The sequence below is a fragment of the Castor canadensis genome, chromosome 6, assembly GCF_047511655.1.
Source record: "Castor canadensis chromosome 6, mCasCan1.hap1v2, whole genome shotgun sequence".
NCBI classification, from domain to species: domain Eukaryota; kingdom Metazoa; phylum Chordata; class Mammalia; order Rodentia; family Castoridae; genus Castor; species Castor canadensis.
In genome coordinates this window covers 143413741-143426565 of record NC_133391.1, presented here as the reverse complement: position 1 = coordinate 143426565, position 12825 = coordinate 143413741, and the positions used below count along the sequence as shown (strand labels likewise).

The window sequence follows — 12825 nt, the reverse complement described above, 5'->3', positions numbered from 1 at the left end:
CATCCTGCTTAAGGTAAACACTTCCTCAATCTCCTAGCTGATATATTTTATTAGTTTTGGAACATTCTGTACATTATCTCTTTAAAATTTCCAACTGCCAATTCTCTCTATTCTGTACTTCTGGTAATTTAATTATATGTATGTCAGGTCTTTTTATGTATATCACAAATCTGTAATTCTCTGTTCTATTTTTTCTATGCTCTTCTATGTCAATAGTTGAATATCTTCTACTTATCCTGTCTTTTAATGTGTCTGATCTATTATACCTATCTAATGAGTTTTTAATTTTAGATAATGAATTTTTCTCTTCTTCAATTTTCCTTTAATCTTTTTAAACATTCTAATGAAAATCTTATTTTCTCATCTGTTTTTTCCATAGCTCCCTCATTTTCTTGACATTAACATGGTAATTAAAAGTACTAGTCATCTGAATGGACCTGACTGGTGAGGATCATCTGTCCACATCTGCTTATACTAGCTGTTTTCCCTTTTGTTCTAGTCATGTTATCAGTCATGGTGACTCCTGTAATCTTTGCTCATATACATAATTTGCAGAGATACCTGACCATGCTATCTTTTTCAATAGAGTGCTTAGCTTTTTCTCTGTTAGGTCACTGCACAGTGCTGAGTAAAGGTTAGTTGGCTATTCTAGTAAAATTTAGTCAACTTCTCGTTTTTCCTTGCTCCTAAGATTTCAACTCAAAGTTTGCTGTTAAGGATCCTAGTTCCTAAAGGATAATAAATGTAATTTTAGTCTTAAAAAATATACTGGAAGTTCCACACCTGATTTTCGAAGATTTTCTGCTTAGGTGCTACATTTCTCATTCTAGGTAGCCCCAACAATTGAATGCATGTACCCAGGGGACAATTTCCTTATGCTTGTTGTATCTACCCTACATCTGTAGCAAAAACTTATTTCTAATTCTAACACTTAAACCCTCACTTTCCTGGCCTCATTTCACATCATCAGGTATTCCCTGAATACATGCTATTGGAGAAAGAAGCTGTCTTTATGAAATTCTTCTCTGACACTTTGGTGCCTGTATTTGTTGTTACTCAAGCAGTTCTTGCTGCCTTCAAACAGGCTTCCTTAATTGTTTTCATTGAGAGCACTGGTCTAATACTAGATATGTGGATCCTGGTTTTAATTTAGGTATGAGTTTTGAAAACTGACTTTTATTTTAGTTACTCAAGTTATTATAAAACTTCCTCAAGTTATATATTGGAGCTTGAAATGGATTAAAGGGAAGATAAATTATTTAATGAATACTGAAGTCTTAGAAGGGTCTCCACAAAGTATTGTTATTCATTATGAAGTTATAAATATCATAACCACAGGAAAAAACCTAGTGATAATATCTTGTGAAAAGAACAGACCCCCAAAAAAGCTAATATAAATTTACTATCCTACTGATACTTGTAAATTTTCCTCCCCAATTTCTTCAGAAGCAAAAATAAATAGGATAGAGAAATAAATTAGGAAGAGAGAAACTGCTCTATAAAATCCTTAAAATTCTAAAATGTGATGAATAAAAGGCTTCACACCTTCAAAAGAGTATGAAAATTTTCTCATATTTTTGTTTTGATATAGTATTTTTGAAAATACTTAAAAACTATAACAATAGTAAGATTTTCTAAATTTTAAAACCAGAGGAAAACTACCATGTACTTAAAACAAAAAAAAATTACATAAAGTTAAAATATATTAGGTCAAAAGTATTTGCAACAAACAAATACTGTTAAAGATTTAACAAAATGTAAGAATTAGCTAACAGTCACCCAAAATGCCAAATTATCAGACACCACACTTCTTACTGAGATTGGCACTGTCTCTGCCATATGTCTTTATAATATGCTATAGGATCAGAGTTCATATATAAGGGGCTATGAGATGGGCTGGGCACTGTGAGTCACACCTACAATCCCAGCTACTTAGGAAGTGGAGAACAGGAGGATGGAAGTTCAAGGCAAGCCTAGGCAAAAAGTTAGTGACACCCCCCCATATCAACAAATAAGTTAAGCATGTGCCTATTATCCTAGCTATGCAGCAGATCACAAGTAAGACAATCAAGTCTCAAGCCATAGATAAAATGATGAAGTCCCAGGTCTCCCAGCAAAATCATGAGACCCTATCTGAAAAATAACTAAAGCACTCTACCACTTGAGCCACTCCACCAGTGAAAAATAACTAAAGCAAAACAGGGTTGGAGACATGGCTCAAATGGTAAAGCACCTGCCTGGCCAATGCTGGGTCCTGAATTTAAACTCCAGTACCATTTAAAAAAAAAAATCCATGCTTTCCATCAGTGAATCAATCTATTTTCGTTATAATTTATCTACATGAATTTTTATTAATGTAGATAAAATACTAAAGAGGGGTTATCAACAATAGTATATTCTGAAAAATTTAAAGTAATTGTAAATCATCTCTAGGTAACAGAAATTTTCTGTTATGCTTATTAACATGAACAATTTTTATTTTTCATTTTTTGTAGTACTAGGGATCGAACCCAGGGTCTTACACATGTTAGGCAAACACTTAACCACTATGCTATAACCCCAGCCAACATGAACAATTTTTAAAGAGTATAATGATAAATTAGGACTGGGCATTTGACAGTATTTCTATTTTACTCACACTGCTCTGGAGGTTAAATGAGTAACAACACGAAATAACCCAAACTTTAAAAAATTTTATTGCACACACTAGAATTCCACAGCATAGCTTTTTAGGAGACCATGTAGACACACACACCAATCATCTATGAAAAAGCAGACTGATAATATAGAAAAGGAAAGCATTCTATGCCATATTGGGATCTAGGGGAAAAAAGCATGCTGCAAATCAATTTACATACATCTACACACATATGCATTTATGAACATATATATCATGTTTTTATCTAAAAAATAATTTCTAAAGCCAGGTGCAGTGGTACATGCCTATACTTGGAAAGTTGAGGCAGGAGGATTGAAGTTTGTGGTCTCTGTCTCCAAAAGAAAAAAATGCTTTGTGTATGTATAATAATAAATGCTTATAAAAGTAACCACACTACATAGAGTGCTTCATATGATTTAGTTCATTTAATTTCACAACTCAGTGAAATACACCTACACACACGGCTTATATTTATAATTATGCCAGAAAAGGTTAGTTATCCTCTACTGTTACCTCTGTTAAAAAAAAAAAATTGGACTGGGGAGGAAGGCGGGAAGGGTATGTGAGGGAAGACTTCACTTTTTACTGTAAAATCTTCTGCATCATTTTAATTTTTTATAATTATCTTATGCCTTGTTTAAAACTTTTTGAAAAACAAAAAATAAAAAACCCTTCAGAGTTTTTAAAATATAAACACAGGAAAAGAGAACCTTTATTATTAGAATGTAAACGAGCTGACATATTTTCATCTTAAACAGTAGGTCTTTAAATTATGAACATGTTATCACTTTTAAAAATAGAATACTGAGATTATGTTCATCAGCAGCCTGCTATACACATTACTTTATCTAGTGAAATGATGTCAGAAGGCAAACATGGTGTGTGACATTCACATGATTAAAGGATCACATCACTTGCTCCCTTCCTTCAACCCTTAAAAGGAGGTTTTAGAAATGAAGTTCACCCTATACACCATTTTAGCACCACTGGTTCTACTAAGGTAACTTAACACCAACAAAATTGTTTTGCTTAATAGCAAAACAAAATGCAACTCAAAACAAAAGCTCGTATTTAAAATGCAAAATCTTCATAATCTAACACAATAAAATTAAACATTTATTATGTGCCAGGCTTTGGGGTAGGAAGGAATATGAGTAGAAAATATAACATTTGTCTTATGTCAGAGAAATTCAGTTTAAAGGAATAGTAACTCGTTAAAAAATAAGTGATAAAATTTAGTAGATACATATGTAAAACCTAATGGTAACACAGAAGAGGGTGTCCAACTAAGTACACTGCCTTCTGACATCATAATTATTTTTATTTTCTTATTCTAAAAAGCTGTTCTTAGAGACTTCTGAGAGTTTCTAAATTTTACTCAGTAAGGAAATCAACTTACAGATTTTACAGGAATATTAGCTCAGTAAATATTTTTAAGCCCAGCTCTCTAATAAAAATGGAATTCAGAGGCTTATTACATAACAATTAAATTCAATATGTATGCTTGTGCTAGGTATAAATTTAAGAATCTATGGACATTCATTTATAGCAGTGGTTCTTAACCAGGGGCAAAGTAGTATGCCAGGGAACTGAAACCTCCCCTCTAAAGGCAGCAATACTGCTTCTGAGTACAGAAATCTTCTCAAAACTGCCTTGCTAATTAGTAGAGGCTGGGTAGTAAGTCTCTGTAACGAGAAAGCTCAGGCTTCCCCCATTACATCACTAAGTAGACCAAAAATAAAATCAAGTCTGATGTTCATGGACTTTATTTATGAGAGCCCCTCAGACCTGACTCAGGCTCAGTCCCTCTAACTGTAGACAAATTTTACTAAGTTTGGTTACCTGGTTTTCAAATCCATAGGTGATTTAAGATAGCACATAAAAAGCCTGCCATAAGGTGGCATCAAGGCCTTTTTAAGTATGGTTAAAGAAATACAAAACACACAGAAGTCTAGGGCCTTTATTACAAAAATCTCTGCATACTCTACAGTGGTACAAAGCAGGAAGACAAGGACAAAGGAAGCAGAAACCAAGAAAGCAGGAGAAACAGGACCCCTAAGGAAGAGTGAAAAAAGGGAAAACAGGAAATGAAGGGGGTTAGGGGGAAGCAGCAGCAAAGAGAAGATAAGAAGGAGAGCAAAGGGAAGAGAAGAAAGGACAAAAGAGAATCTAAGAACACAAAAAAGCAGAGGCCCAGTAAAGAGAATAACTTAGTGAACTGTTGTGAGAGAAAATCAGACAAAGTAAGGAAATGGAAGAGGGAAGAAAGGACTGGAAGAGAGAAACTGACCCTAATCCAAGAAAGCCTGGGACCAAGACAGAAATAAATGAAGAACAGAGAAACAAGATAGAGATGTCCAACAGGCTCCTAGAAATGAAGGTTTAAATCAATCTTATTCCCAAAAGTTCCATCTCTGCTCTGATCAATATGACTGATAGCTATTAGTCACAGGCTGCTGTGGATACTGGAAATGTGACTAGTCTGAATTGAGACATGTTATAAGTAAAAAATATACTTTATTGATCTAGTATTCCTATAAAATCTTCATGAAAAAGTTAAACAATATTTAGTAATGTTTTATGTTAATTATATCAAATGATAATATTTTGGATATAATAGATTAATGCAAAATACTAAATTAATTTCACATTTTTCCTTTAACTTTTATTGTGCTCACATTGTATTTCTATTGGATAACACTATTCTAGATTTTTAAGATTATTTTAGGACCCATGTGGGTGCCACAGAGTAACAGCAATCATTGCCATCATTACAACCATCCCAAACTTCCAAAATGTTGGGTGGCAAAACATATTTAAATGTCCAAGCTTGGTTATGACAGTAACCATGAGTTCTAAACAAAACACAGGCCTCTACAAAAATTGTTTTTAACAGTTAAAACTAGGCAAGTGATAAGACTTACTTGAGCTGAGTGAAGACTGGCAAAATAAAACTGAGATTTAATACAAGGAAGGGAAACCAGAAGATGCATTTTGGACCCTGGAACGACAATGTCTCTTAAGTATTTGACATTACCTGCTACCTCACTGAAGTATTTGAAGATGTTCTTTATGTTCACAAAAATAAAAATATACACAGGCATATTTTTCAAAGCCTCTTTTCTAGCAGTCTGTTTTAGAATTTCTTTTTTCTTTTCATTTTTTTTCATTCTTCCTCATACTCTTCCCCCTTTCTTAGGACAATTTCAACAGGCTCCATTCTTCTATTTTCATATATGAATACAAGATAGTATGTTGTTTTTTAAAATATTACTTTCTTATCTTCCATATAAAATCATTTTCTCATCTAAAAATAAATGCCAGTATTTTAAAGCACCATTAAAGAAAATAAATACATATTTGCTGGACCAACTATAGGAAAAAATGTCCACAATATCACATTGAAAAATGAATTTTGTTACACAATGTCTACATACCCAAACCCTTCTAATTCTATGAAATAAAAATGAATCCAAGTCACAGCCCAATTACTTAGCAAAGAATTAAATACTTGGAAGATTACAACAGTGCTATTCAAACACACAAATTCAACTAATGATCTTTATTAAATGGTAGATTTTGACTCAGCAGACCTGGGGTGTGTTTGCAAATAAGTTCCAAGGTGACACCAGCACAGCTCTGAGCACAAAACATACAATGGTTCCTACATTAAAAGCAATTAACATTTAATATACCAAGGTGGGGGGACTTTATGCCAATGGATTCATTCTGCTTTCTACTGTGAGGTATCACCTAAAACACTACGCATTTTAGTGTTTGCATGAGTCTGCTGACTAGCACTGTAAGGCTTATATCCATACATCAAACTTAAGAATTTGGGGCTGTTATTAAACATTAGTAATATTTGTTTGAGACCCAGGCCCCTGCAGTTTTACTTTGAGAGCTACTTTAGATACAGATAGTAAGAATGCAGAATCAGGATAAGAGAATATCCTAATAGTTCTCTGGGAATTATGGCCATACCTAGGAAATATAGCACAAGCACAGAAACAAGTAAACTGAGTTTTTAAAACAGGAAAAGACGGTAAATATGTGAAGTGTGAATTATGGAATTCAGGTAATTTTCTTTCTTTATTCTTTTCTGAGCCTATTCTAAGCATTACTTCTATCATTTAAGTGCAATTTAAAACACAGCAGCTGGGCACAGCAGCCTATAGGCTGTCCTATAAGCTGAAGCAGGAGGGTCACTTGAGCCCAAGAATTTGAGACCTAGGCAACATAATAAAACCCCTTTTCAAACAAAAAACAAACACCCCCACCAATCTCTTCCTTCTCTGAAAAATTAGAGAAAAGCACTAACACTGAGAGAATATATAAGAACTGCTTCTTTTTTAATTTTATTAGGTTATATTCATTGTACAAGAGGGATTCAGTGGAACAATTACAAGAACTGCTTTTTAGTGATGACGAAGAAACATTTAGTAAGCATGATAAGGAATTAAGATTTTAGATGGCAGTCAGTTTCAAGTTACTTACCTTAGTAAAGTTATTCAGATGGCCTAGTTTTCTCATATTTGATACTCCTTGTAATTTAGCCACATTTTGGAGAATTTCCCTTAAATTATCAGAAGGTTCTAGAAGAAAAGACAGTTCAACATAATTTTAAGAGTATTTTCCTAATCAAACACATAAAGCATATAGTATTAAAAGTTCACAATGTTGGCTCTTGGTTTAAAGTCTTCCCCTCCTCCCCAAATTAATTCATTCATTTTGTTGACCTACAAGTCTACATGGATGACATCCAATTCCCTTCACATTCTTATTTCTCATACCTATGGTCCAACTTTGTGTATCCCCTGGGATTACTCAACCATAAAATCATAAATGTCAACATGTCCCTTGGGTGCCCAGGGGCTCACGCCTTTAATCCTAGCTACTCAGGAGAATTGCAATTTGAAGCCAGCCCCAGACAAACAGTTCAGGAGACCCATTACAAAAGAGGACTGGCTCAAGCAGTAAGAACGCCTGCCTAGCAACCATGAGGCCCTGAGTTCAAACCTTAGTGTCGCCAAAACAAAAACAAAACCCCTCAACTTTCACTTCTTGTTACTATGTGACAACAGAGACCAAATACACTGTTCTGCTTCAGTCAACCAACAAACATTAAACTATAGTTTTCAAGACACTAGACCTGATGCAGTAAAGAATAATGAGCCCTGAAAACAAAAAAAAAAAGTTTCCAGGCCTTGGTGCTAGGAGGGAAAACTCAGGCAAACTCCCTGAGTTGAAGAGGCAGAGCTAAGAATCCAAGGAGACTAAGAATTACTAGATAAGAGCAGTTCCAAAAAGAGTACTCTAGAGGGACTCCTCAGAGGGTCTCTTCTCAGCAGAGAAATGTCCACTGCACGAGTGTAAAAAAATTATCCAAGGCCAGGGAAAGAATCACTCAAAAATAATTATAGGGAAGAATATCCTTCCTTATAGCCAGGGTGGAAAAATCATTAAGGGAGTATTGGGAAGTCTTGACTCAGTAGTAAGAAATAATTAGATATAAACTAAACATTTCTGTGATCCCACCTAACAAATCTTAAAGGCAAGACTCGTAAGAATCAAACTGTCTCCCCACAATTAAACTGGACTTCACACCAAAGCTCAAGAAGATCTTTAAAAATACAAAAAAATAAGAAGCTCAGAAAAAGGCAAATTTCACAATGTTTAGCACCCAGCTGAATACTACCAGGCATGTAAAAACAGGAAAATATGATCTGTAACGAGGAAAAAAAAATCTATCAATTGAAACAGAGCCAAAAGTGACATAGTAGAATTACATGACAAGAATATTCAAAGTTTTATAACTACAGTTCATATGTTCAAAAACTTAGGTGAAAGCCTGAAAAGGTGTAAAAGAACCCAATCTGAATTTCTGGAGATGAAAACTGCAGTATCTCAGATGAAAAATATTTTTATGGCAAAAACTTACTAACCTTACAGAAGGTAAAAATAGTGAACCTGGGGACAAGGCAAATGAAACTATCCAAAATATAACACAAACAGAAAAAAAAAAAAAAACCCAGCATAAGTGATGGGGACAAGGCAAATGAAACTATCCAAAATATAACACAAACAGAAAAAAAAAAAAAAAAAAAAAAAAAAACCCAGCATAAGTGACCTCTAGAAGTTCAAGCAGCTTCACATATACGGAACTGGAGCCTTCAAAGCAAAGAAAAGGGTGTGTGTGTGACAATTTCTTAAAGAAATATTTTATAAAAATTTTGCAAAATTGATGAAAACAATAAGCCAATAAACCCAAGAAGCTCAACCAACTCCAAGCACAAGGAAAATGAAAAGAACTATACCAAGTCACATTACAATTAGATTGCTCAAAGCCACTGAGAGAAAATCTTAAAAGTAGCCAGATTTTAAAAAGGTAAAGTGGATGGCAAATTTCTCATCAGACACAAGGTAAAAGAGAAGCCAATGGAGCAACCTCTGAAAGTACTGGGGGTGGGGGGGAAGCTTAATTAAAAAATGTAAAAACTAGGGGCTTGGCAGAGTGTTTCAAGCAGTAAGACAGCCTGCCTAGCAAGCGTGAGGCCCTGAGTTCAAACCCAGTAGTGTAAGTAAATAAATACATAAATAAATAACACAAAAAAACCTTAAAAACCATTCTTAGTTCACTTGGTTTAGAAAACCACAGGCTACTAGCCAGATAGGACTCTGAAGACAGCAGTTTTCCAACCCCTGGAATATAGTGTAAATTCCCTCAGTTGCTACAAGCTGTTTTTCAATTAATGTATTTGGTATCTTATTTAACACCAAATTTGTCTTAGATAAAACAAAGTATAATCCTAAAAAAGTTATATGACCATGTTGATGTTATTTTAACTTAGGAAGCATTGTATCTTACTTTGAGATTTTCATCTTTAAAAACCCAAGAACTATTTTTTTTTAATAAGTGTTTTCCTCACCAAGTGGAGCTACACTGTCCTATTTTACAGTTAGTTTTTATCTGGCTACCTTACTCTACTCTGTTATATTTGGTGCAGGCCATGATAAACAATTTGGTATCAAAGCACTTTGAAGTTGATACCTGCTGAGATCTTTCAACTGATTTTTACAGCATCTCCCATGAGTCTTAGATAATATACATATTTTAATGTGAATGAAATTCTATTGAATTTTAAGTGGGTTAGTACATATCTTTATAATTAGTGATTTATAGAATGATCTTAAAAGTAAAATGAAAGCCTGTCATTAAATGAGATCAGTTCCCACTGAAAAAGAATTATAAAGGGCCGTAAGTAGATCACTGCTAGTATTTTGCAATTCCTCTTTGTTACTTTAGATTGTATCTGGAGAGACTAAGGAAAATAACTGAAAGTTAGCTAATGGTGTTGATTTAATTTTATTTGAGAAATGTATAAAAATTTTTATAAGAACCCTTAAGATAATTTAGGTCCTACAACACTTTGCGAAGTCAAGGTTAAGGATCATTAAAGACAGTGTGTAATTCACCTAGTGAAAATGTCTAACCTAAGCGTTTACATTGATACGGTTTAAAGCCAGCCAGGGCAAACAGTTTTGGAGACCCTATCTCGAAAATACCCAACACACACACACACACACACACACACACACACACACACACACAGAGCGGCTCAAGAGGTAGAGCACTGGTCTAGCAAGCATAAGACCCTCATTCAAACTCCAGTACTGCCAAAAAATAAGAAATTAAAATGACAGTATGGGTACTCATACCAAAAATAATCTGACAGTACTAACAGTTAAGATAGTACATCTGAATCGATATATAATATTCTTCACAAAGCCTTTGTACATTTAATTACTACCTATTTTCTAGGTACATTAAAAAAAAACAGCCTTGATACAAAAATGAAATCATATCTGAGTGCACTCATTCAACAAGTATTAACTGAATGCCTACTGTCAATAGGTATTGGTTTAGGTACTGAACAGAACAATGAGGAAAACAAATCTTTCTTACATGTACTTCACATAGAAGCAGAAAGCAAGCTGACAACAACAAAAAAATCATGCATGCAATTTAAAAACTGACAGGTGTTGACAGTTTGCCTAATGAAGATCTTATCACCACTAACCCAAATCAAAATGAACCAGCTTTTCTACTTCCTTCCCCTCCTCACCCCCTTTGCCTTTATATAATTAATTACCAAGAACCTCAAGTTATAGATGGATTTCAAAGTTTCTTCACAATATAGTTTTCAGCAATATAGCTGCTGAGAGACAAAACATGTTTCCCCCTGTACACTATGTTATTCCCAGGCCAAATTAGAACAGTATTAGTCATCTCAGACATTGACATACTATCTAATACTTATGTGGTACAATGTTGCAATTGGAGAACTTTAACTTGAAATATCTGGTTAAAGTTCCTGTGGAATGAAATGATAAATTCCTGGTTCCTTCTATTTCTGTAAAGGGCCCAGAGAAAGGAACAAAATATTTTAGATTTTGTAGGTCATAAAGTCGGTATTACAACTATTTGAAGAGAGCTGTTGTATCAAGAAAACAAGTGCAGAAAACATACAAATGAATGCAGAAGTACCACAGACCCAGGATCTTATCAACAGAAACTGTTTTGGTTTTTGAGACAGGATCTTGCTTTGTAGCCCAGCGTGGTCTGGAACCGTAGGTCCTCCTCTTCCACCTCTAGGATGCTGAGACAGTAAGTGTGAGCCACTATGTTCAGGATACACAGACACTTATTCTCACGGTTCTGGAGCTCCCCACCTGTCTAAAACCTAGCTGCCAACTAGTCAGCTTCTCATCATACACTCACATAGAGGAGAAAGGAGATAAACTCTCTACGGTCCTTTGAGTAGAGTTACTACTTCTGTTCATGAGGGTTCTACCCTCATGATCTAATCAACTCCCAACAGCTCAACCTCCTAATACCAACATACTGGGAATTAGTATTTCCACATATGAATTTTGTAGATACATTCTGTCCATTGGACTATGTTTCAGTAAAACAGACTTAACTTAAGAGCTGTATCTTAGCTGGCAGTTCTGGTTCATGCATGTAATCCCAGGACCTGGTGGTTGAGGCAGGAGGATCACAAGTTCACTGCACAGGTATGCACCTGTCTCAAAAAACAAAAACGTGGGGCAGTAGCAAAAAAGAAATTTAAGGTGAGTTTTATTTTCTATAAATCTTCCTACTTCTTACTCTCACTTAATGTGTCCAATTTAGTCTCTCCAACTGTCTGATAAGTACTATGTAAGAAGCATAAAGCACAAATGAGGTGACCTCATAGGATGATAGTCTCTTAACCCTTAAAGTAAGAAATCCACAGTAGCTTGAAAGAAAAAAAAAAAAAACTAAAAAACCAAAATTGTGGCCAACCATTCAAATGGAAGGAAGTAAAATACAAAAGAACTACTAGAATTACACTGGCTCTTTTCTTCTTACTGTGTAGCTTATAAGTCCTATGTGTATTCCTGATGAATCTCTCTGGACATAATGAAATAACTACAGTCAACTCTAAATACCCAGAGATTTAATATCTGGGAGGGTAATGAAAACATAATTGATTTAAGCCATCTTTGATGTGACTTCTGTCCTTCCATCCAGGAGGTGCCTACTCTGGTTGACATTGTACATTTTTTGTTATTTAACAAGCAGTTAAAAATGTAGTGTTATATTACACCCATATACGGTAAGTAAATCAGAATAGGGATATGGGTTAATTTCCTGTGAGAAGATAATACATGACAATTCAAGGACTCTTAGAATAAAGAAAAGGTACCAAGCAAAATATTTTCAAAGAAGTTAATTATAGGTGGTAAAAATTACTGATGGATTTATTTTCATTCCTTAAATTGATTTTATTTTCCAAGTTCTCCAAATGAGCATAAGAAGTACATATAAAATGAGTGATTTTGAAAAAAATTAATTCAGACTCCATGGCTGTGACTAGATTGAAATAACTGCCTGCTTATATTGCTTTTATAGGTAAGAAGAGAAAAAGCATTTTAAAATAAGCAACGAATACAGGTTATATTATGTAAGTGCTGCATAGCAATCCTGTAGCGCATGGAACTCACATAACGTTCACATAGTTCACACTATGTATTATGTTATAAACACTTGTATTGAAGTTTACTTTTTAGAGCACTTCTGAATATAAAATTATTTTTTTGGTAAAAAGAAATCTGGAAAA

General features: G+C 34.4%; 1 protein-coding gene across 8 annotated transcripts in view; it reads right to left on the bottom strand.

Annotated features, from left to right (window-relative positions):
* Rictor (RPTOR independent companion of MTOR complex 2) overlaps positions 1–12825 on the bottom strand; it is a 109684-nt gene that overhangs the window by 67055 nt on the left and 29804 nt on the right. For 7 of the 8 annotated variants that reach the window (XM_074077564.1, XM_020166643.2, XM_074077563.1 and 4 more), the window contains one exon: positions 7157–7254. In XM_074077564.1, coding sequence (XP_073933665.1) covers positions 7157–7254 — 98 coding nt within the window. Of the gene's footprint in view, positions 1–7156; positions 7255–12825 lie in introns of those variants that run through there. The other variant, XM_074077571.1, reaches the window with a different exon arrangement.